General features: G+C 41.8%; 1 protein-coding gene across 1 annotated transcript in view; it reads right to left on the bottom strand.

Annotated features, from left to right (window-relative positions):
• Positions 1-22,669, bottom strand: part of prkdc (protein kinase, DNA-activated, catalytic subunit) — a 236,238-nt gene that overhangs the window by 160,069 nt on the left and 53,500 nt on the right. The window contains exons 21-25 of the mRNA XM_073042713.1: positions 12,879-13,035; positions 5,551-5,654; positions 5,354-5,444; positions 1,265-1,428; positions 820-966 (exon numbers count right to left, since the gene is read on the bottom strand). Coding sequence (XP_072898814.1) covers positions 820-966; positions 1,265-1,428; positions 5,354-5,444; positions 5,551-5,654; positions 12,879-13,035 — 663 coding nt within the window. The remainder of the gene's footprint in view (positions 1-819; positions 967-1,264; positions 1,429-5,353; positions 5,445-5,550; positions 5,655-12,878; positions 13,036-22,669) is intronic.

The raw sequence follows: 22,669 nt of genomic DNA, 5'->3' as shown, positions 1-22,669 counted from the left end.
TTCCTGGGTATCAGACCCGAAATAATAGCAATTTTGCGATTCTCAAAAAGGAGGGGGGGGTGACTTTGCTCCCTTCATTCGTAACAACGTGAATTAACATATCACAGATTTTTGTTTTTATTGCATTTTGGAAAATATCCCAACTTTTCTGGAAATGGGGTTTGTAGAATGGAAAGGTGTTAAGCACATGAGAATGAGATAGCCAAGGTGTGCTCCAGTCTGAAGACATTAATGGTATGCATTATGATCTAGTGGATGGTGGGGATGGAGATATGTCTCTAACAAAGGAGGTGTAAGGTGCTCCTTTCTCTCTGCTAGCCTGCAAGTCACCCTTGGGTAAGGTATGTCACTGCTTAACCCCTCCTGATTAGGGTCATGTGAAGCTGTGGGAGCAAGTGGTTGATAGTCATATCAACAGTTGGTGCAGATCACAGGTCCTGGTTATGCGAGAACTAATGCAAGGCAGACAATCTCTGAAGAGAATTGATAATGGCTGGGGTCACCCATCTTGTAAAGATACTGCCCAGAAGAAGGCACAGCAAGATTTGCCAAGAGCAATCATGGTCATGACCATGGTCACCCACATCATACGACATGGCACATAATGATGATGATGATCTAAATGAGATGGTGGTATACATGTATATTGTCAAATGATAATAAACTTGACGACTTGAAAATAGATGATAAGGACAAAATAACACTTATTGGGAATATGCAGAATTTATATATGAAAAGATGACCTATTAATCCACCATATAGTAAGCTTTAATTAAAATATTTTAATGAATCAACATGCTTAGGGGCATGGTTTCTTACCTTATCCACATCACAACCAAGACGGAGCAAGACTGGATATATACGCTTGTTCAGCTGGTACATTGGTTCTTGTTGCCCTTCAGAGATCTGTAATCCTTTTCCCAGCATATAAGCAACCACACTATGTAACAGTTCACAAGCTGCAACCTAACAGGATTTATCATGCATAACAAAAGTTGTAAATTATTTCTAAAACTATTAAGTTTTACAATGATTTAAAACATTACCAATCAATGAAGTGACTACATAAAATCTGGGAGGTACATCTAATCACATGACAGAAATAGGGCAAGAGAAATCAAAATTTCCCAGTCCATTGTTACTCATTTGCGGGATAAGTTAGAAGAGGATCAGCTTTAGCACATACAGCATTTCCCGCAAGCTCTTCAGTAGGTCTGTGACCAAGAACACGGCATTAAATGTAGATGAAGAGACAGTAGCTCACCTTAGTTTGTCGGTCACTAGCAGAACGGGCAAGCTCAGAGATGCGTGGTAGGAATAAATCCAAATAAATCACAGGTTTCATATCTGAAAACGGTACTGCAAAGCTCAGTGCCTTCTCTGCCACCCAAGCAACACACTTCTTCATCAGTTCCTCAGAAGACGCAGCTGTTGATTCAAATGAGAAAGTTCAGAGTAACAGGAGTACTCAGTCACAGAAATACAGAGCATGCTACTCAAGCTGTCTACCTGAGTTACAACCACCTGCAGGAAGAACAAAGCAGGTCAAGAAGTATCTGTAGAAGGAAAGGAAATGGCGATGTCTTGGGTCAAAAGCCTGCAGCAGGACTGGTCTACCTGAGCTAGTACCATTTGTCTCTATTTGGTCCATATCCCCCTTAACCTTTCGCATCCACACACTTTTCCAAATGCCTTTTAAGCATTGTAATTGTACCCATCTCCACCTCTACCACCTCCTCTGGCGGCTTGTTTCATGTACTCACCACCCATTGAATCAGAAACCTTCTCTTCTAGTCCTCTTTAAATCTTTCCCCTCTAATCTTAAAACTCTGTCCTCCAGTTTTAGATTCCCTTACACTGGGATAAGCCCTGTGACCATTCACCTTGGCATGCTGCTCAGGATTGGGCAAACCTCTGTAAGGTCACCACTCAGCCTTCTACACTCCAGGAAAACAGTCCATCCAGCCTCTCCTCTTAACTCAAACCCTTCAGTCTTACTAACATCTTTATTGTATCACCCCTCTCCAAACCTACCACCAACTCCAAAGAAAATTTTCCCTCTCTCTGCAGGGACTGCACGCTCCGTGATTCTCTTGTTCATTCATCCCTCTCTACTAATCTCCCTCCTGCCACTTAACCCGGCAAGGAGCTGTGCTACCCGGCAAGTGCTACACCTGCCCATTCACCTCCTCCCTCACCTCCAGTCAGGGTCCCAAATATTCCTTCCAGGTGAGGCAACACTTCACCTGTGAATCTGCTGGGGTTGTCTGTTGACAATGTGTTCCTGATGAGGCCTCCTCTTGGATGTAAAAATTGGGGGACCTCTTTGTCAAACTTCTCTGCTCTATCTACCTGAAGCAGAACTTCACTGTGGCCAAACATTTTAATTCTGATTCCCAATCTTGTTCTGACATGATGGTCCATGCCCTCCTCTAGTCCCACAATGTGGCCACCCTCAGGTTGGAGGAGCGCCTCATATTCCATCTGGGTAGTTTCCAACCTAATAGCATGAACATCAATTTCTCCTTTCAGTGAAGAACATTCCCTCCCCCTCCCTTCCTCTATTCCTCACTCTAGCCTCTCACGCCTTCTCACCTGCCTGTCACCACCCCCTGGGTCCCTCCTTCCCTTTTTCCTATAGTCCACTCTCCTCTCCTATCAAACTCCTTCCTCTCCAGCCCTTTATCTTCCCTACCCACCTGACTTCCCCTATCACCTTCTAGCTATTCTCCTTCCCCTCCACCTACCTATAATTCTGGAGTCTTCCCCCTTTATTTCCAGCCCTGATGAAGGGTCTCGGCCTGAAACATCAGTTATTTACTGCTGCCTGAACTGCTGATTTCCTCCAGTATCTTGTGTGTGTTGCTCTGGAATTCCAGCATCTGCAGCATTTCTCATGTTTATGTTTACCGTATGAATCTTTTTCTGTCCCCTTCCAGTTTAACAACAACATTCCTTTAGTTTGTCTGTGCCAGTGATGTAATGGCATCTGCACCAGACTTTGGAGTGAGAGGTCCCGGGTTCGAATCCGGCCAACTCCTTGCACGAGTTCTACTTGTGCTGGGTCGAGCGTCGAGCTAGCAACTCAGACAAAACGTAAAACGACAAAATGATGAAGAAACAGCAAGGTTGCCGTGGAATGTGCCAGATTGCCCTGGGGAGGGAACTACAGTTAGGCAATCAGAAAAGCAGACAATACTCCATATGCTGTAGACGTAAGATGACATCCCAACTTTTTCACTCAATTTCTTGACCAACTAAGTCGAACAGCATTTCGTCTGCCATATTAACACTTTTAGGGAACTAGGGTCTTGTATCTCTCTAATATATCTCTCATTAGACCCTGCGATCTACTGTGCAAACCTTTCACAGTTTAACTTCGCAAAATGCAGTGCTTCACACTTGTCCAGGTTAAATTCCATCTGTCATTCCTTGGCTTGATCTAGATCCACTGACTGGTGTCACTATCAAATTTACTAACCACACCAGCTGCGTTCACATCCCAGACATTAACACACATGGCAAGCAACAAGGGGAGCCAGTATAGTTATTTGTGGCACACAACTAGTCACAGGCCTCCAGTCTGAAAAACGGCCCTCTACTACTACAAATATGACAAATATTTATTTCAGACCTGCCATCAGATCATTAATGGAGAACGTGTGGAGCAGGTTAAGACCTACAAGTATCTGGGAGTACAGTTAGACGAGAAGCTTGACTGGACTGCCATCACAGATGCCTTGTGCAGGAAGGCACAGAGTCGAATGTACTTCCTAAGAAGGTTGGCGTCATTCAATGTCTGTAGTGAGATGCTGAAGATGTTCTATAGGTCAGTTGTGGAGAGCGCCCTCTTCTTTGTGGTGGCGTGTTGGGGAGGAAGCATTAAGAAGAGGGACGCCTCACGTCTTAATAAGCTGGTAAGGAAGGCGGGCTCTGTCGTGGGCAAAGTACTGGAGAGTTTAACATCGGTAGCTGAGCGAAGGGCGCTGAGTAGGCTACGGTCAATTATGGATAACTCTGAACATCCTCTACATAGCACCATCCAGAGACAGAGAAGCAGTTTCAGTGACAGGTTACTATCGATGCAATGCTCCTCAGACAGGATGAAGAGGTCACTACTCCCCAATGCCATTAGGCTTTACAATTCTACCGCCAGGACTTAAGAACTTTTTAAAAGCTATTATTAATGCTTTTTGAGACGGTGATTTAGATGCATATCATATTTTTTTTTTACTGAGTTAAGTATTGTATGTAATTAGTTTTGCTACAACAAGTGTATGGGACATTGGAAAAAAAGTTGAATTTCCCCATGGGGATGAATAAAGTATCTATCTATCTATCTATCTATCTCCCCTCCACCAGTCTTGTTCCCTCATGCCTATCTACTCTCCTTCATAAATTGAAGAATTACCTATCATGAATTTCTTCAACTTTATTCTTTTACGGTTTTAATGTATGATCATAAAATATTCTGATCATCACTTAAATGAAGTCAGAATGGGCATTTTATTGAACTTGGTATTGGCTTTGTAAATAAATGATCCAGTATCAGTCCACAGTTCAGCAAAAGTACCATGTGATAGAAAGAACCAGAAATACCTTCTCCAGTAACGCAGTGGGTCTAGATTGGAACATATACACAGTGGTTGTGAGCCCTTCAAAAAAATTCAGTTAAAAGGTTTTAAAAGCAAACCATACAAAACATTACAAGCACCAGATGCTACGGCAACACTGCAGCATTCGCTACTTTACATCAAAAGTGGGGCAGCCTTTTCAATGGCAAGTTTTATGAAGGTGTAGACTCTAGATAACATTTCCTTCCTTATTGTAGAAGACCCTGGCAGTCAATCACCTTTAGTTCATGAGAAGACACAGGGGCATTTCTGTGCCTCATTACAAATCACTACTATAAACAATCATTGCTGTGAAATGTTGATAAGACCATAAGACATAGGAGCAGAATTAGGCCATAATTAAGTGGATCAAACTCCAATTTATGTCAGTAAAACTACGTATTTAGCTTAGTGCATAACATAATCACAATAATTATTTGTTCTATAATTCTGACTTCGGTCAGCTGCTTCCAGTAAATCATTTTAATGTTCAGAAGCAAAAGATGTAGAAAAAACATCCTGGCAAACTGCTCCTTCTCATCATGAATGACAGTAATAAATATGTAGATCAAACAGAGGCACAGATTCCATAGCTATGCAGATTATTAACGTTAAATGTAGGGCAATGCAGGTAAAAACATAAATAAATACAATTACATAACGTCTGTTAGCCTTAAGTTTGCACCTTTATTTATTCTGTTGTCAACTAGACTGATATGCTTCAAACTGTCCTCACTGACCTGTCACTAGACTCCGGTTGATGTGTCCCCCCAGACACCCAAGTAAACGCACCACCCTGCGCCTCACTTTTGCAGCAGGCGATTCTTCGCTCTGTTTTATGAAAAAAGAAATGAATTAAAAACAAAGTGATTAGTCATTTATGGATATATTTCGACAATAAAAAGCACTGGCTCAAATGTCAAATTATGGTCCTTACCATAGAAAGATTTGATGACTTTTTCAGGCGATTTATCAGAATCTTGTTTCCCCCCTTAGTTGAGGTATCAATCCTCACCATTTCCCAGTTGTTTTCAAACTCACCTAACAAGAGGTTTAAAAAATGTAAGTATACATAAACAAAAGAGTTAATCATGTTAGTAACGTGAGCTCCAAATTTTGATTATTTTTTTCTCTCCAAATCTTTAGAATTTGATGCTGTGGAAAATACAAGTGTGAGATGGGGTTCAGCAGATGCCATTCATGCCTCTGGGACCCAGTGATCACGTCTAAGCTCCTCTCCACACAGAATGCCATTTCAAGAACTGCTGCATCTAACCACCACATCCATTCAGAGTTATAAAAACACTACTAATTTATTTTTCCAGCATCTGCCAAAACATATCTTTCAATTAATATGTTTAGAATATACCTTGTCAATTCCTTAATTGCTGACTGAGATTTCACGAAAGTGAGATTCCATAAAGTGGCTTCGACAAGACCTATATTCCAATAGTAACTTCACTGCAGAAGTTCATCGTAAAGCAGATTGCCACACAGATGAATTTCCGTATCTCTTCAGACAGCTAGACAAAACTCACTTCAATGTGATACTAACACGGGGTTTTTCTCCTTTGAACCTTGTTTCGATTATGCTTAGAATTGCACGTTATAATCAAACAGCGACTGAAATAATCCATGAACCTCTCCATCATTTTTATAAGTCTTTCTTTCAATTGCTTGGTTTCGTTTTTATTATTTCTCCCTCAGCAGTTTGACGTTACAACTATTTGCTCCCCTCAGAATTGGAATCAGAAAGCTTTTAAACTTTATTTTGCTTTTTCTCAACTAGTGGCTATTAAGTTTGGAGAAATGTAATACATAGGTTGATAATGATTTGATGATGGAGAATATTTAAGAAGTGTATTTATGCCTCACTGTCAGTAAACTGTCTAGAAAGAGAGTTCAATAAGAATCAAAATCAGGTTTATTATCACCAGCACATGTCATGAAATTTGTTAACTTAGCAGCAATGCAATACAGTCCGCCCTCCTTATCCGCGAAGGATTGGTTCCGGGACCCCTCGCGGATACCAAAATTTGCGGTTGCTCAAGTCCCTTATTCAACCTGTCTCAATGCGGTGGATCTTCGGACCCAATGGAACCCCAGACCTTATTTAACCTGTCTCAATGCGGTGGACATTAGGACCCAGTGGCTCTCCCACTCTTTTTCCTTCCCTCCTGTGCCGCAGAGCCACCCATGGTGCAATGAACTCGGCTGCTGCTGCCTTCCCCTGATGAGACATCTCCCCCAACAGTATCCAAAACAGTATATCTGTTTAGGAGGGAGATGACCCCAGGGGACTCCCGCACTACCTGCCTACTGCTACGCTGTCTAGTGGCCACCCGTTCCCTTTCTGCCTGTGTAGCCTTTACCTGCGGTGTGGCCAACTCACTGAACATGCTATTCACGACTTTGTCATGATGCTCCAGTATGAATCCAATCGCAGCTCCAGACGCTCAATGCGGTCTGCCAGAAGCTGCAGCTGGACACACTTCCTGCACACATAGTCGTCAGGGACACTGGAAGTATCCCTGATTTCCCACATGCTGCAGGATGAACAAACCATGGGGCCGATCTCAGCTGCCATGACCTACCCAATACTTGCCTCAACTTTTGAAACTTTCTCCTTTGAAAGGAACTTACCTGGCCTTACCTCACTTGGAGTGAGGCTCGTCCTCCGCCTCTTCGTGAACAGTTGCTGGCTCAGCACAGACCGCTGCGACACACCACTCACCACTGATTGCCAACCAGAGTAACACCCATGTATCTTAACTCTCTGCTTTCTATTGGTTAACCAATCCTCTATCCATGCTAATACGTCACCCCCAACTCTATGCATCCTTATCTTATGGATATCTTTTTTATGCGGCACCTTATTGAACACCTTCTGGAAATCCAAGTAAATAACATCCCTCTGTTCCCCTCTATCCATCGCACTCGTTAGATCCTCAAAGAACTCCAGTAAGTTTGTCAAACAGGACCTGCCTTTGCTGAGTCCATGCTGCGTCAGCCTGATTGATCCATTTTCTTTTCAGATGCCTTGCTATTTCTTCTTTAATGATAGCTTCAAGCATCTTCCCAACTACAGATGTTAAACTAACTGGTCTATAGTTACCTGCCTTTTGCCTACATCCTTTCTTGAACAGTGGCATGACATTCGCCTTCTTCCAATTCATCAGGACCTGCCCAGAGTTCAGAGAATTTTGGTAAATCATGACCAAAGACTCTACTATAACTTTTGCCATTTCTTTCAGTACCCTGGGATGTATTCCATCAGGACCAAGGGATTATCTATCTTCAGGCCCACAAGTTTGCTCAGCATTACCTCTTTACTGATAGCTATTGTATCAAGGGCTTCACCTCCTATCGCATCCATAATATCTCTCTTTGGCACGTTAGACATGTCCTCCACAGTGAAGACCGACACAAAATTGTCATTCAAAGCCTCAGCCATTTCCTCATTACCCAATTTCAATTCCCCCTTCTCGTCCTCCAAGGGACCTACATTCACTTTAGCCACGTTCTTCCACCTTATATAACTTTTACTATCCATTTTTATATTTTGTGCGAGTTTATTTTATTAATCTAGCTTCCCTTTCTTTATTGCTTGCTTCATGGTACTTTGTTATTTTTTTTTAAAGTTTTCCCAATCTTCCAATTTCCCACTAGTCTTGGTGACTTTGTATGCACAAGCTTATAGTTTGATGCCTTCTTTTATTTCCTTAGTTATCCAAGGCTGGCTCTCCCCACCCTTACTGTCCTTGCTTTTAACTGGAATATACTTTTGTGGAGCACTGTGAAAAATTTCTTTGAAAGTCTTCCACTGTTCCTCAATTGCCCCACCAAATAGCCTGTGTTCCCGGTCTACACAAGCCAAATCCTCCCTCATCCCACTGCAGTCTCCATTGTTTAGGCATAATCTACTGGTTGTAGATTGAACTACTGCACCCTCCATTTGTGTGAGAAACTCAATCATACTGTGATTACTCTTTTCAAGAGGATCCCTAACTACAAGATCACTAATTTTACCTGCGTCAATGCGCAGGACCAGATAGCATATTCCCTTGTAGGTTCAGTAACATGCTGTTCAAGAAAGCCACACGGATGCATTCTGTGAAGTTCTCCTCAAGACTGCCTCCACCAACTTGATTCAACCAATTTACGTACAAGTTAAAGTCCCCCATGATAACTGCTATTCCATTCTTAATATGCTTCAGATATTTCTCTGTTTATAGCTCTTGCCACTATAATGTTATTATTCGGTGGCCGACAGACAACTCCCACCAGTGGTTTTTCCCTTACTATTCCAAATCTCTACCCAGAAGGATTCAACATTCTGTTCCTTAGATCTTATATTGTCTCTCAGTATCGCCCTGATCTAATCTTTAATTAAGAGCACTACTCCATCTCCCTTACCTTCCTGCCTATCCTTCCGTATTACTGTTATCCTTGGATATTTAATTCCCAATCCTTGCCACCCTGCCACCAGGTCTCTGTAATGGCCAATAAATCATAACTTTTTGTACTGATTTGAGCCATAAGTTCACTAAGCTTTCTTTGAATACTGCGGACATTCAGATAAAGTGCCCTTGCACTCATTGTGCTTTTAAAACCTTGTAACCTTTTACTCTTTTGCACTTGACTTTTCTTGACTCCACTCTTATTTGGCTCTTTATTATCTTTTGTTTTTTCTTAATCTTTATCCACGCTTTTCTTTTTTACTTTATCCATACTTCTCCAATCTGTTGAGCCCACTCCGCTACAATTTAGTTTAAAGCCTTATCCACAGCCTAGTTATGTGATTCGCTAGGATCCAGGTCCCATCACGGTTCAGGTGGAGCCCATCCTGTTGGTACAGCTTCCTCCTTCCTTAATACTAGTGCCAATTTCCCATGAATTCAAACCCACTTCTCCCACAACAATCTATAAGCCATACATTCAAATCTCTAATCTTCTTGACCCTATGCCAATTTGCACGAGGCTGGCTCAGATAGTAATCCAGAGATTACTACTTTTTTGGTTCTGCTTTCTAATTTGGTTCCTAGCTGCTCAAATTCCCTCAGCAGAACCTCTTTCCTCATTCTACCTATATCGTTGGTACCCACATGGACCATGTCAACTGGATCTTTCGCCTTCCACTGCAAATTCCTCAGCAGGTCAGATAAGATGTCCCAAACCAGGACACCGAGCAGACAACAAAGCCTTTGGGACGCTCTATCCTTGCAACAGAGAGCTCTGTCTATTCCCCTGACTACACTTTGATTACCACTACATTTCTCTTCTTTTCCACCTCTTGAATGGCTCCCTGAACTTTAGTGCCAGTTAGGTTGCTCACCCTTCCTACAGCCCCCACTCTCATCCACACAGGGATCAAGAATCTCAGACCTGTTGGACAAGCTCATGGGCTGAGGCTCCTCCAGCACTGTCTCTTGGATCCCACTACCCACCTCACTCACAGTGACGCACTCTTCAAAAAGCGACATCCATCATTAAGGATCCCTACCACCCAGGACATGCCCCCTCTCACTGCTACCGTCAGAAAAGAGGTACAGGAGCCTGATGATACACTCTTAGGAATCCTTTCTTCCTCTCCACCATCAGATTTCTGAATGGACAACAAACCCATGAACACTACCTCATTATTTTCTTTTTGCCCTACTAATTTAACTTCAATGTATATTTCTTACTGCAAAATACATAGCATATTTTATGCATTGCCGCAAAACAACAAATTTCACAACCTATGTCAGTGATAATAAACCTGACTCTGATTTGAATAGCATTTATGCACATTTGGAAAGGCCTGGCCTGTTTTAAGAGTGTTGGTATGGCTTTGTGCAGGGCAGATCATGCCTTATAAACTTGATCAAGATTTTTTGAGAAGACAAAGGAGCTTGATGAGGGTGAGGCAGTGGACAATATCAGCATGGACTTGAGTAAGGCATTCGACAGGATCCCTCATTTTATATTGATTCAAAAGATAAAGATACATGGGATCTAAGGTGAACTGTAAGTTTGGATTCAGAACTAGCTTGCCCACGGAGGACAGAACAGGGTCGGGGGAAGTCTGTTATCCTGGCTGAAGGTCCTTGGTCAGTGGTGCTTCACAAGGATCAATGGCGAGACCTCCAGTTTTTGTGACATACTATATTAATGATTTGGATTAAGAAGTAGATGAGTGGATTAGCAAATTTGCAGATTAGACCAAACTTGCTGGAATTGTAAAACACAAACACAAGGAAATCTGCAGATGCTGGAAATTCAAGCAACACACACAAAATGCTGGTGGAACGCAGCAGGCCAGGCAGCATCTATAGGGAGAAGCGACAGCATTTTGTGTGTGTTGCTGGAGTTGTGGACAGTGTAAAGGACAATCAAAGAATACAGCAGGAATGATATTGGTCACAGATATGGGCAGAGAAGTAGCAAATGTAGTTTGATCCAGGCAGGTGTGAAGTGTTGCACTTTGAGCGGTCAAAAGACAGGTGAAAGTCTACAGTTTATGGTAGCACAGAGGTAGAGAGGGATCTTGTGGTCTATGTCATTAGTTCACTGAAAATGGTTAAGGTGGTGAAAAAGGCATGGTTGGTTTCATTGGTAGTAAGGAAGCCTCTAGACAAAACTTTAGTCAGACCACATTTGGAGTTTTGAGCACAGTTCTGCTTGCCCCATTATAGGAAAGATATGGAGTCTGTGGAAACAGGGCCAAAGTTGGGCTGAGAGGGTATGAGCTATAAGAACAGGTTGGACAAAATGAATAGTTTTCTCTAGAGTATCAGGAGCTGAGCTGAGACCACACAGCGGTTTCTGCCATTATTAGTGACAATTGATAGGGCAGAGTTATAACCTTTTCACTAGGATAGAAATCTCAATTACCAGTGGATACGCTTTTAAGGTTAAAGGGGCAAGTTTAAAGGTGACGCAAGGGGAAAGGATTTTTTTATGCAAAGAGCATTAGGTGCCTGGCATAGGTTACAGCATTAATAATGGAGGCAGGAATTTTGTGGAGATTAAGAGGGTTTTAGATAGACACAAGAATATGAAGGGAATGGAGGGACAGAGATTATACACAGGAAGAGGGCATTTAATATAAATTGTCATGAAGGTCAGCACATCTTGCACTAAACAGCCTGCCCAGTGTTCTGCCCTTCTATGTTCTATAACTCCCAGCTATTCTAGGAACCAAGGGTCTACAGAGACTGAGAAAAAGAAAAAAGAATTGGTAAAGAAATAGTGTAGGGGAAATTAACAGGGTTCTATGCAGACAAAGCCCCAGAACCTGAATATATACATTCTAGGTTCCCCAAAGAAATAGTGAAATTTTCAATATATTGAAAATCATCTTCCAATATGCTTTATACTCAGAAGCTTTTTCTACACATTGGAGGATGTAACGCCAATATTAAAGAAAAGGAGGAAGAGTAACAAAAAAACAGTAAGCCTAATATCAAGAAAGGGAAAAATATAAAAAATCAATTACAATAGATCCAATAACAGGATACTTAGCATTATAAGCATTGATATATGAAAGATAATCAGTCAATGTAGTGCATTTTGACTTTTAGAACACCAATTATAGATTAGGGTACAAAAGTAAAACACATATGAATGGGAAAACACAGTTTATTGGCATGGGCTGTGAACAGGTTGACTTACAGGAAACAGAGAGTAGAGATTGTTGAGGTAGTAATTACTGGGATACTACAAGGATCACTGATTGTGTGCCAACCCTTCACAATAGCTATCAATGATTTGAATGGAAGAACCAAATGAAACATTTGGAAGACAACACAAAACTGAGGCAAGTGTGAGGTTCAAGGAGAATGCAAGATGGACATCATGGGTGAAGAGGTATGGCAGATGCAGTCTAACATGGATGAATATGAGGTTATTCATTTTATTTCTGAAAGCAAATAATTATTATTTTCTATTTTGAACTTCAGTGGTGTTTTTGGTACCTTATGTTGTGTGTATTTCTCCTTCACTCAAGCTTCTGATTCATTACGCAGAATTTTTATTTTTTCAGCTGTGCCTGATTAACAAGCCCCTTATAATCTTTAATTTCTATAAGTAAACTACAATATAAAACAATACTCTCTGCAATTTCTGATAATGAATAAATCCGAACACAAATTGGTCAAGTCTAAACACCAACACTCTGAAGTTTACAGCTGTTACTATTAGGCTGAACAATTTTATTTACGAAGTGGATAAAGAATCTTTACTGAGTTGAATAGAAAAACAAAAATAACTCAAGGTTCTTACTTGAAACTGATGTTTTCAAGTAGCCATCCAAATGTGGTAAGATGTCCTTGTAATAAGGTTGAATGGTTTGCTTGGGCAGATGGTAGGACCAGTCTTCTAGAGCATCCAACCCAGCATTAGCAAGAGGGATGTGGCTAAGACCAAGTTTAAATGTAGTCTGATTTGGGAAGAGAAAACACAGTAAATAACACATTCAGCAAAATTTACAACAGATTCTCTCCACCGTGCCAACCATTTAAGCACATTCTGCTTCCTCAAACCCATTGAACCTTAGTCCTCAAATACATCAGCAATGTTGCCTTTTTGATACCAGAGCCAATAGAAATATTTTTCTTGTTAATTGTCTCAGTTTTAAATATTTCTGATGATTCCATTATAAATCAAAGTTCATAGTAAATTTATTATTGAAGTACATACAGTATATATCACTAAATACAACCATGAGATTAATTTTTTTGTGGGCTTTCACAGTAAATACAAGAAGCACAATAGATTCAATGAAAGACTGTACCCAATAGGACAGACAAACACACTATGTACAAAAGACAACAAACTGTACAAATATCAAAGAGAAAAAAAGAAATAATAATCATAATAATACAACACGAGAATCAGGGCTACACAGAAATATCTATGTAAATCTTCAGAAAGTCACAATACTAAACACTACCAGAATAGTCTGAAAGTTCCTAGCAATTGAGAAATGAGTGTGCTTGGCTATGCCCAAACATCAGGTTTTATCAGCTTGAGCCGAGAAAAAATAAATAATAATAATAATAATAAAATCCAGGCATGTCTGCACCCAGATGGGGTGGTGCTCTGGTCAGCATCTGTTCTCCATGTCAGGGGTGGCTGACACTAGAACCTGGCTGTAGGCATCAAAAGCAACACCCCTTCGTTTTAGAAATGGAGAGATGTCTACTAAATAGAGTGATTACAGCTACCGCCTGGGGATCGCCAGAGCATTCCAGGAGCTAGCGCTGGGCATGACAGCAAATGAACTGCTAGTGGTGCACTGCTGAGTAGGCGGACAGGCGCCGGGAAAAGACACTCTCAGCACTCCAAGTACCCACCAACACCACAGGCTGTGACTGCTGCAGGTGCTTCTCAGGGGTTTACAACTCAGACCACTCAAGCAGAAAGACACGTCATTAGAAGGAAACATTCATTCGTGGATGAACCATGAGGTATGTCGTCTGCTGAAGGCTAGATCTGTGGCATTCAAGCCTGGCTACCCAGGTCTGCACTAGGAAACCAGGTATGACTTGCAGAGGGCTATTTCGAGGGTGAAGAGACAATTTTGAACGAGGTTGGAGGTGACATTGGATGTACGACAATTCTGGCAGGATTTGCAAGACATTACTTCCTACAAAGTGAAACCCAATAACATGAATGGCAGTGATGCTTCACTACCAGATGAACTCAATGCCTTCCAAGCCCACTTTGAAAGGGAGAATATAACTGCAGCTGTGAAGATCCAGGGCTGCACACAGTGACCCTGTGATCTCTGTCTCAGAGACCAATGTTACGCTGTCTTTAACAGATATCCCACACTGCAAAAACTCATTTCACGGAGGTAGCACCCCCGCTCTCCGCAACCCCGTATCACCACCCCCCGGTTGACCTCCAAGGTTGTATGTAATACTTTGTTTAGTGATTTTGTCTAATCTATAAACCAAGTTGGGTACATGCAGAAAATGTGACATTAAAATATGTACTTATATCGTCATGGAGTCATTTTTTTATTCTATTACAACTTTAAGCAAGTCTACAGGGAGTTTGGTCTCATCATGTAGGACATCAATAGAGCAGCTAGCCAGCTAGTTTAAATAATGTCAGCTATGCTAATGAATGAATGACACCTGTTAAACTCACCTCAACATGTCTTTTACATTTTAACCCACCATGGGCAATAAAAAAAGTCACTGTTGCAAGCCACAGCGAGCTACACTGTCATTATTTTTGAGGTTGACTGTAAAGCCCGCCCACAGAGAAAACTGATAGGTCTACTTAGCATGAAGAGAGACCAATCAGGATGCTCCCTCTTGCTCTCACTCTTCCTCTTCCTCTCTCTCTCAAAAAAAAATTGATTTCGGGATATTGTATATAATTTGTGGGCATCAGGGAGCCATCATCGATATGTGGGAGACTCCCGGAACTTCCGGGAGAGGTGGGATGTCTGCTTTAAAGAGGGTGATCCCTCGCAAGGCAGAAGGCCCCAATGAAGTACCTGGTAAGACCTGAAAACTTGTCCCAACCAATTGGCGGGAGTATTCAAGTTCAATTTTCAACCTCTCACTGCTATGGGCAGAAGTTCCCACTTGCTTCTAAAAGCCAACAATTATACCAGTGCCTCAGAAGAATAATGTGAGCTGCCTTAATGACTATTGCCCAGTAGCGCTCACATCGACAGTGATTAAATGCTTTGTGAGGTTAGTCATGACTAGACTGAATTGCTGCCTCAGCAAGAACCTGGACCCATTGCAATTTGCCTATCGCCACAATAGGTCAATGGCAGGCACAATCTCAATGGCTCTCCACACGGCTTTAGACCACCTAGACAATACAAACACCAATGTCAGGATGCTGTTCATCAACTACAGCTCAGAATTTAACACCATTATTCCTGCAATCCTGATTGATAAGTTACAGAACCTGGACCTCAGTACCTCCCTCTGCAATTGGATCCTCGACTTCCTAATGGAAGACCACAACCTGTGCAGATTGGTGACGATACCTCCTCCTCACTGATGATCAACACTGGGGCACCTCACGGGTGTGCTTAGCCCACTGCTCTGCTCTCTATATACCCATGACTGTGAGCCTAGGCATAGCTCAAATACCTTCCATAAATTTGCTGATGATACAACCATAGTTGGTAGAATTTCAGATGGAGATGAGAGGGGATACAGGAAAGAGATATGCCAACTAGTGGAGTGGTGTCACAGCAACAACCTGGCACTCAACGTCAGTAAGACGAAAGAGCTGATTACGTATTCTGTAATTGATTTACTTATTTATTTATTTCTTTTTCCTTCTATATTATGTATTGTATTGAACTGCTGCTGTTAAGTTAACACATCTCACAACACATGCCTGTGATAATAAACCTGATTCTGATTCTAATGTGTGTATATATTGCCAAGTAATGGAACTTGAGACTGACATGACAGGATATAGTTCCACAGTAATATGTTGGTAAACCTACATAAAGCCACAATACTGAATACTACTTAAATATTATGGAAGTTTCTAGCAATTGACAAATGAGTGTGCTTGACTATGCCAGTACCTCAGGTTTTACCAGCTTGAGCCGAGGAAAAAATAAATAATAAACTTATAAGAGATGGAAGCAGAATTAGACCACTCGACCCATCAAGTCTGTTCTACCATTTCGTCATGGCTGATCTATTTACCCTCTCAATCTCATTCTCCTGCCTTTTTCCTGTAACCTTTCATGCCCTGATTGATCAAGAACCTATCAACCTCCACCTTAAATGTCCTAACCTCCACAGCCAACCTGCGGCAACAAACTCCACAGATTCACCGCCCGCTGGCTCGAAAAATTCCTCCTCATCTCCATTCTAAATGGATGTCCCTCTGTTCTGATGCTTTGCTCTCTGGTCCTAGAGTCACCCACTATAGGAACCATCTACTCTACCTAGACCTTTTAACTTTCAATAGGTTTCAATGAGATTCCCCCCCCCCCCCCCCCCCCCCGCCCACCTCACTGTTTTAAATTTCAGCAAGTGCCAGCCCAGAGCCATCAAATACTCCTCATAGCATAACCCTTTTATTCCTGGAATCATTCTCAGGAACTTCTGAACTCTCATAAATGTCAGCACATCCTTTCTTAGGTAAAAGGGCCAAAACTGCTCACTGCACTCTAAGTGAGGCCTCACTAGTACCTCATAAAGCCTCAGCATTACATCCTTGCTTTGATATTCTAATCCTTTCAAAATAAATGCTAATATTGCATTTGCCTTTCTCACCACCAACTCAACCTGCAAGTTAACCTTCAGGAAATCCTACACAAGGACATCCAATTCCCATTGCACCTTGAAGGCAGAGCTTAGGAGGGCGAATGGCACCTAACAGTGACTCTTTTGCTTTCATCTTCAGAAACAGCTCTATTTCCATCTTTAATATCTCTATTTTTCCCTTTCCGGGTTTTTTTGAAGACCCTGGCCTGGAGTTACATGCTGACTACCATGCTTTGCGGGAATGGGGCCCGCTCTCGGGGTTTCACAACTGGCCGTTGTTCGGCACGCCTAGGGCCCAGCCTAAGAGTTCAGCTCGCCTTCGGAGGGCCGAGATCTCGTAGCTCTGGAGACAGGCGGATCGAAGGTCGGCGTCACAACAGGAGATCGGTGTGTCTTCAGGGGAGTCACAGAAAATCTATGGATGTGTGCCCAGAGACCAGAGATCTTTGGGCACAGACCTCGGAAAAAGCGACGCAACAGACTTCTAATATCGTAAACCAGCCAGTTGTTTGTTATGCCTCCCTTCTTTCTGTGAAATGGAGACTCCTCTTTCTCCCTTATTAGAGAGAGAGAGAGAGAGAGCGTGTGGTATGTTGAATAACGGGTGAGCAAGAATTCTTTGGAGTAGTGCAAGTCTGAGTCTTTGCTGTTGCTTTGCTCATGCTTGAGTGTTCGGTGGTGGGTGCCGATGCTTTTTTTTTTGCCACTGGGGGATTGTTGCTTACTGCGGCTTACTCGTGGGGAGGGAGGGGAGCTGTGGGGGGGGGGACTTAGGAGTTCTAACATTTGACTGTTGTTCATGCTTTAGGGCACTCCTCTGTTTTAGAGGATGGTTGTGAAGAAAAAGCATTTCAGGATGTATATTGTATACATTTCTCTGACATTAAAATTACGTTTGAAACCTTTGATTTTTGAACCTTCTCTCCGTTTAAAAAATAGACTGCACTTTTGTTTCTTCTACCAAAATGCATGACCACACACTTCCCTGCACTGTATTCCATCTGCCACTTATTTGTCCATTCTCGTTCTGTAAGTCCTTTGTAGCCTTCCTGCTTCCTCAGCACTACCTGACCCTCCATGTATCTTCTTATCGTCTGCAAACTTGACCACAAATCAATTTGACCACTTGACCACATCAATTCTGTCATCCAAATTATTGCCATATAACATAAAAAGAAGCAGTCCCAACACTGATCCTTGCAGAACAGCACGAGTCACTGACAGCCAACCAGAAAGGGCTCTCTTTATTTTCACTCTTTGTCTCCTGCCAATCAGCCAATCCCCTGTCCATGCTAGAATCCTTTCTGTAATACCACAGGCCCTTATCTTGATAAGCAGCCTCATGTGTGGCACATTGTCAAAGGCCTTCTGAAAATCCAAGTACGCAACAGCTACCAACTCTCGTTTGCCTATCCTGCTTGTTATTTCCTCAAAGAATTCTAACAGATTTGTCAAGCAAGATATTCCCTTTAGGAAAGCATACTGACTTTGGCCTCTTTTATCATGTGCCTCCATCCATAAAAACCGACTCCAACTTCTTCCCAACCACTGAGGTCAGACTAACTGGCCTATAATTTCCTTTATTCTACCATCCACCCTTCTTGAAGAGTGGAGTGACACTTGCACAGAATCTCGTGTCTACCCCTCTAACTATGGAATCCCCCATCAGCACTGCGCCAGACAGAGTGCCAGAGACCCAGTCCCTGCAGCTCCCACCAGTAGCTCGTCCCCCTCAACAGTTTCCAAAGCAGCATACTTATTAATGAGGGGTATGGCCACAGGGGCACACTGCACTGGCTGCCATTTCCTTTCTCTTTTCTGACAGTCACTCAGTTACCTGCCTCCTGGAACAAACCACAGGGGCTGACTACCTCCCTGTATCTCTAATCTATCACATCTTCAGCTTCCCAAATGAGCCGAAGGTCATTCAGCTGCAACTCCAGTTCCTTAATAGGTTATCTGAATTGCTGCAGCTCAGAGATTCGATTTACTTATAAATACGTAAGCAATAAATAGAGAACACAAGATGAAGAGTCTCTGAAAGTGAGCCTAAGTTGTGGGAACAGTTCAGGGTGAGTGGGTATCCCCTCTGGGTAAACATTCCGATGGCTGAGTGGTAATAATTCTTTGTGAAACTCATGGTTCTGAGGCTCCTGTACCTTCTTCCTAATAACAGGAACAAGAAAAGTCCATGGCCTGGATGGTGGACGTTCTTGATGATGGTTGCTGCTTGCCAATCACAGTACTCCATGTAGATATGCTCAATGGTGGGGAGGGCTTTACCCATGATGGACTGAGCCATATCCACTACTTTTTGTAGGATTTTCCTATTAAGGGCATTGGTGTTTCCATACTAGGCCATGATGCAATCAGTCAATATACTCTCCACCACATATTTATAGATGTTAGTCAAAGTTTTAAATGACTTGCTGAATCTTGGCAACCTTCTAAGAAAGTAGAGGCACTGCCGTGCTTTCTTCGTAATGGCACGAGGAATTTGAAGTTGCTGACCCTCTCTATCTCTGATCCCCAAGACGAAGACTGGCTCATGGACCGTTGGTTTCCTCCTCCCGAAGTCAACAAAAAGCTTCTTGGTCTTGCTGACATCGAGTGAGAGCGAATTCTGACTGTTCAAATGAAAGTAACTTTGTTCTAATGCTGTTCCAATGAAAATGACTGGTTGCAATTCATAAACCAGGCCTCAGAATTAATTGGATTCCACATTTGGTTTAACCAGTGACTAATTTGGCTGTTAGCATTACCTCTTGGTTTTTGTGCTATTTATATTCTGTCTATGAAGCTGGGATTCCAAATGCTCCCTTTCATTTGTTTTACACTTCTACATCCTAATGATTTCTGAACTTTCACTTCTTTCAAGTTTTCAGCAGGTTCTGTATATACAGTGCCTATAAAAAGTATTCACTACCCCTTGGAAGTTTCATGTTTTACTATTTTACAACGTTGAATCGCAGTGGGTTCAATTGGGCTTTTTTTGACACTTATCAACAGAAAAAGTCAAAGTGAAAACAGATCTCTACAAAGTGATATATATACTAATTACAAATATTAAACACAAAATAATTGATTACATAAATATTCACCCCCTTCAAGTCAGTATTTAGTGGATGCACCTTTGGCAGCAATTACAGCCTCGAGTCTGTGTGGATAGGTCTCTATCAGCTTTGCACATCTGGACATTGCAATTTTTCCCCATTCTTCTTTCCAAAACTACTCAAGCTCTGTCAGATTGCATGGGAATCATGAGTGAAGAGTCCTTTTCATGTCAAACACACATTCTTAATTAGATTGAGGTCTTGACTCTGACTTGGCAACTTCAGAACATTAACTTTGTTGTTTTTAAGCCACTCCTGTCTAACTTTGGCTTTATGCTTAGGAGTCATTGTCTTGCTGGAAAACTTATCTTCTCCCAAGTGCAGTTCTCTTGCAGACTGCATCAGGTTTTCCTCCAGGATTTCCCTGCATTCATTTTACCCTCTACCTTCACAAGCCTTCCAGGGCTTGCTGCACTGAAGCATCCACACAGCATGATGCAGCCACCACTATGCTTCACAGCAGGGAATGATGTTTTTATGATGGATGTGCAGTGTTAGGCTTACGCCAAACATAGCGTTTAGTCTGATGGCCAAAAAGCTAAAATTTTGGTTTCATCAGACCATAGAACCTTCTTCCTGTTGACTTCAGAGTCTCCCACATTCCTTCTGGAAAAACTCTAGTTGAGATTTCATGCGAGGTTTTTTCAACAGTGTCTTTATCTTTGCTCATCCTCCATAAAGCTGTGACTGGTGAAGCACCCGGGCAACAGTTGCTGTCAGCGCAATCTCTCACATCTCAGCCACCGAAACTCATAACTCCTCCAGAGTTGTCCTAGTTTTCTTTGTGGCCTCCCTCACTAGTCCCCTTCTTGCACGGTCACTCAGTTTTTGAGGAGGGTGGCCTGCTCTATGCAGATTTACAGCTATACCATACTTCCCATTTCTTGATGATTGATTTAACTGTACTCTAAGGGATATTCAGTGACTTGGAAATTTTCTTGAATCCATCTGCCTTGTGCTTTTCAATAACCTTTTCATGTAGTTGTTCGGAGTGTTCTTTTGTGTTCACGGTGTTTTTTTCCAAGATACTGACTCACCAGCATTGGATGTTCCAGATACAAGTGTGCTTTTACTACAATCAATTGAAACACCTTGACCACACACAATCATCTCAATTTAACTAATTATGTGACTTCTAAAACCAATTGGCTACACCAGTGATGATCTGCTGTGTCATATTATAGGGGGTGAATACTTACGCAATTAATTGTGTTTCATATTTGTAATTAATTTAGATCACTTTGTAGAGATCTGTTTTCACTTTAACACAAAAGAGTCTTTTTCTGTGTATCAGTGTCAAAAAAAAAGCTAAATTAATCCACTATGACTTAATGTTGTAAAACACTAAAGCATGAAAACTTCCTAGGGTGTGAGTACTTTTTACAGGCACTGTATCTCAAATGATCACTGCTTCAGAATGAGAATCAGGTTTAATATCACTGGGATATGTCATGAAACTTCTTGTTTTGAGGCTGCAGTACTTTGTAATAAAAACTATAACTTACAATAAAAAGTATATATAAAAACATAAATGACATAATTAGTGCCAAAAGAGAAGACAAAGTACTGAGGACGTGTTCATGTGTTCATTGTCCATTCAGAATTCTGATAGCAGAGGGTTTCTGAAAAGTTGAGTGTGTCTTCAGGCTGCTGTACCTCCTCCTTGATGGTAGCAATGAGAAAAGTGCATGTCCTGTGTGATGGGGGTCCTTAATGATGGATGCTGCCTTTTTGAGGACCCTCTTTTTGAAGGTGGCTTGGATGGTGAGGAGGCTAGTGCCTATGATGGAGCTGGCCATGTTTACAACTTCCTGCAGTTTTTCCAAACCAGTGTGGGGGCCCCTCCATACCACACAGAGCCAACTTGAATTTTTTTTTTGGCAAGAGTAGAAACATAGAGCACTGAGGTGACTACCTATGACATTTTGGGTATCAAAAGAAACCATGCAGCAGTGCTGGAAACGGGGTGGTCTTCACAACCTAGAAACGGAGATGGGTAAATTCCTATCCTTCCCAGCCTACAGGAGTCATTTATTCAGCTATTTCAATGGAAAACTAACTCTTCTTGTTTCAGTTTCACTGCTGAACTTATCAATGGCTGTATGACGTATGTGACAGAGGGATGTAGACAAGCAGATTGAGGGGGCAAGGGCAAGAGCAAGACAGATGGTAGTTAGCATGAAAATATGTGAGATCATCCACAGAGAAGCAGAAGTTATGTTAAATGGAGAGCGATTAGGTATTAGGTGTAAAAAGACCAAGATATTCTCTTGAAAGCCATCACGCAGATGACTGGGAGGCCAAATAGTATGTGAGCTTTTATTAGTAGATACAGATATAAATTAATAGCAAACAGCTACAGACGTGAATGTGGGGTTAAACACTGTCTGCAAGGCAAAAGAAAACACTAATGGATTTCACAAGCGGAATGGAAAAACACCCAAAGGATGATAGAAAATGTGGGCAAATGGGACATACATTAATTGATTTGATGGATGGAATGGTCTTCAGAACCATAATAATTGTATGATTTTGTTCAATGAAATAGAAGGACAAATTTCTTATCTATTAAATCAACAAACCCCATTAAAAAGAAAATATTAAATAGGGATTCATGAGCTACACCATGGAATGGACATATGCCTGAGTCACAGCCCTGTCTTCACTTCTTGCAATATTGAGAAAGACTGACTAG

This window comes from Hemitrygon akajei, chromosome 1, assembly GCF_048418815.1.
Source record: "Hemitrygon akajei chromosome 1, sHemAka1.3, whole genome shotgun sequence".
Classification (NCBI taxonomy): Eukaryota; Metazoa; Chordata; class Chondrichthyes; order Myliobatiformes; family Dasyatidae; genus Hemitrygon; species Hemitrygon akajei.
Note: the sequence above shows the minus strand (reverse complement) of the source record. Positions and strands in the feature narration are given on the sequence as shown.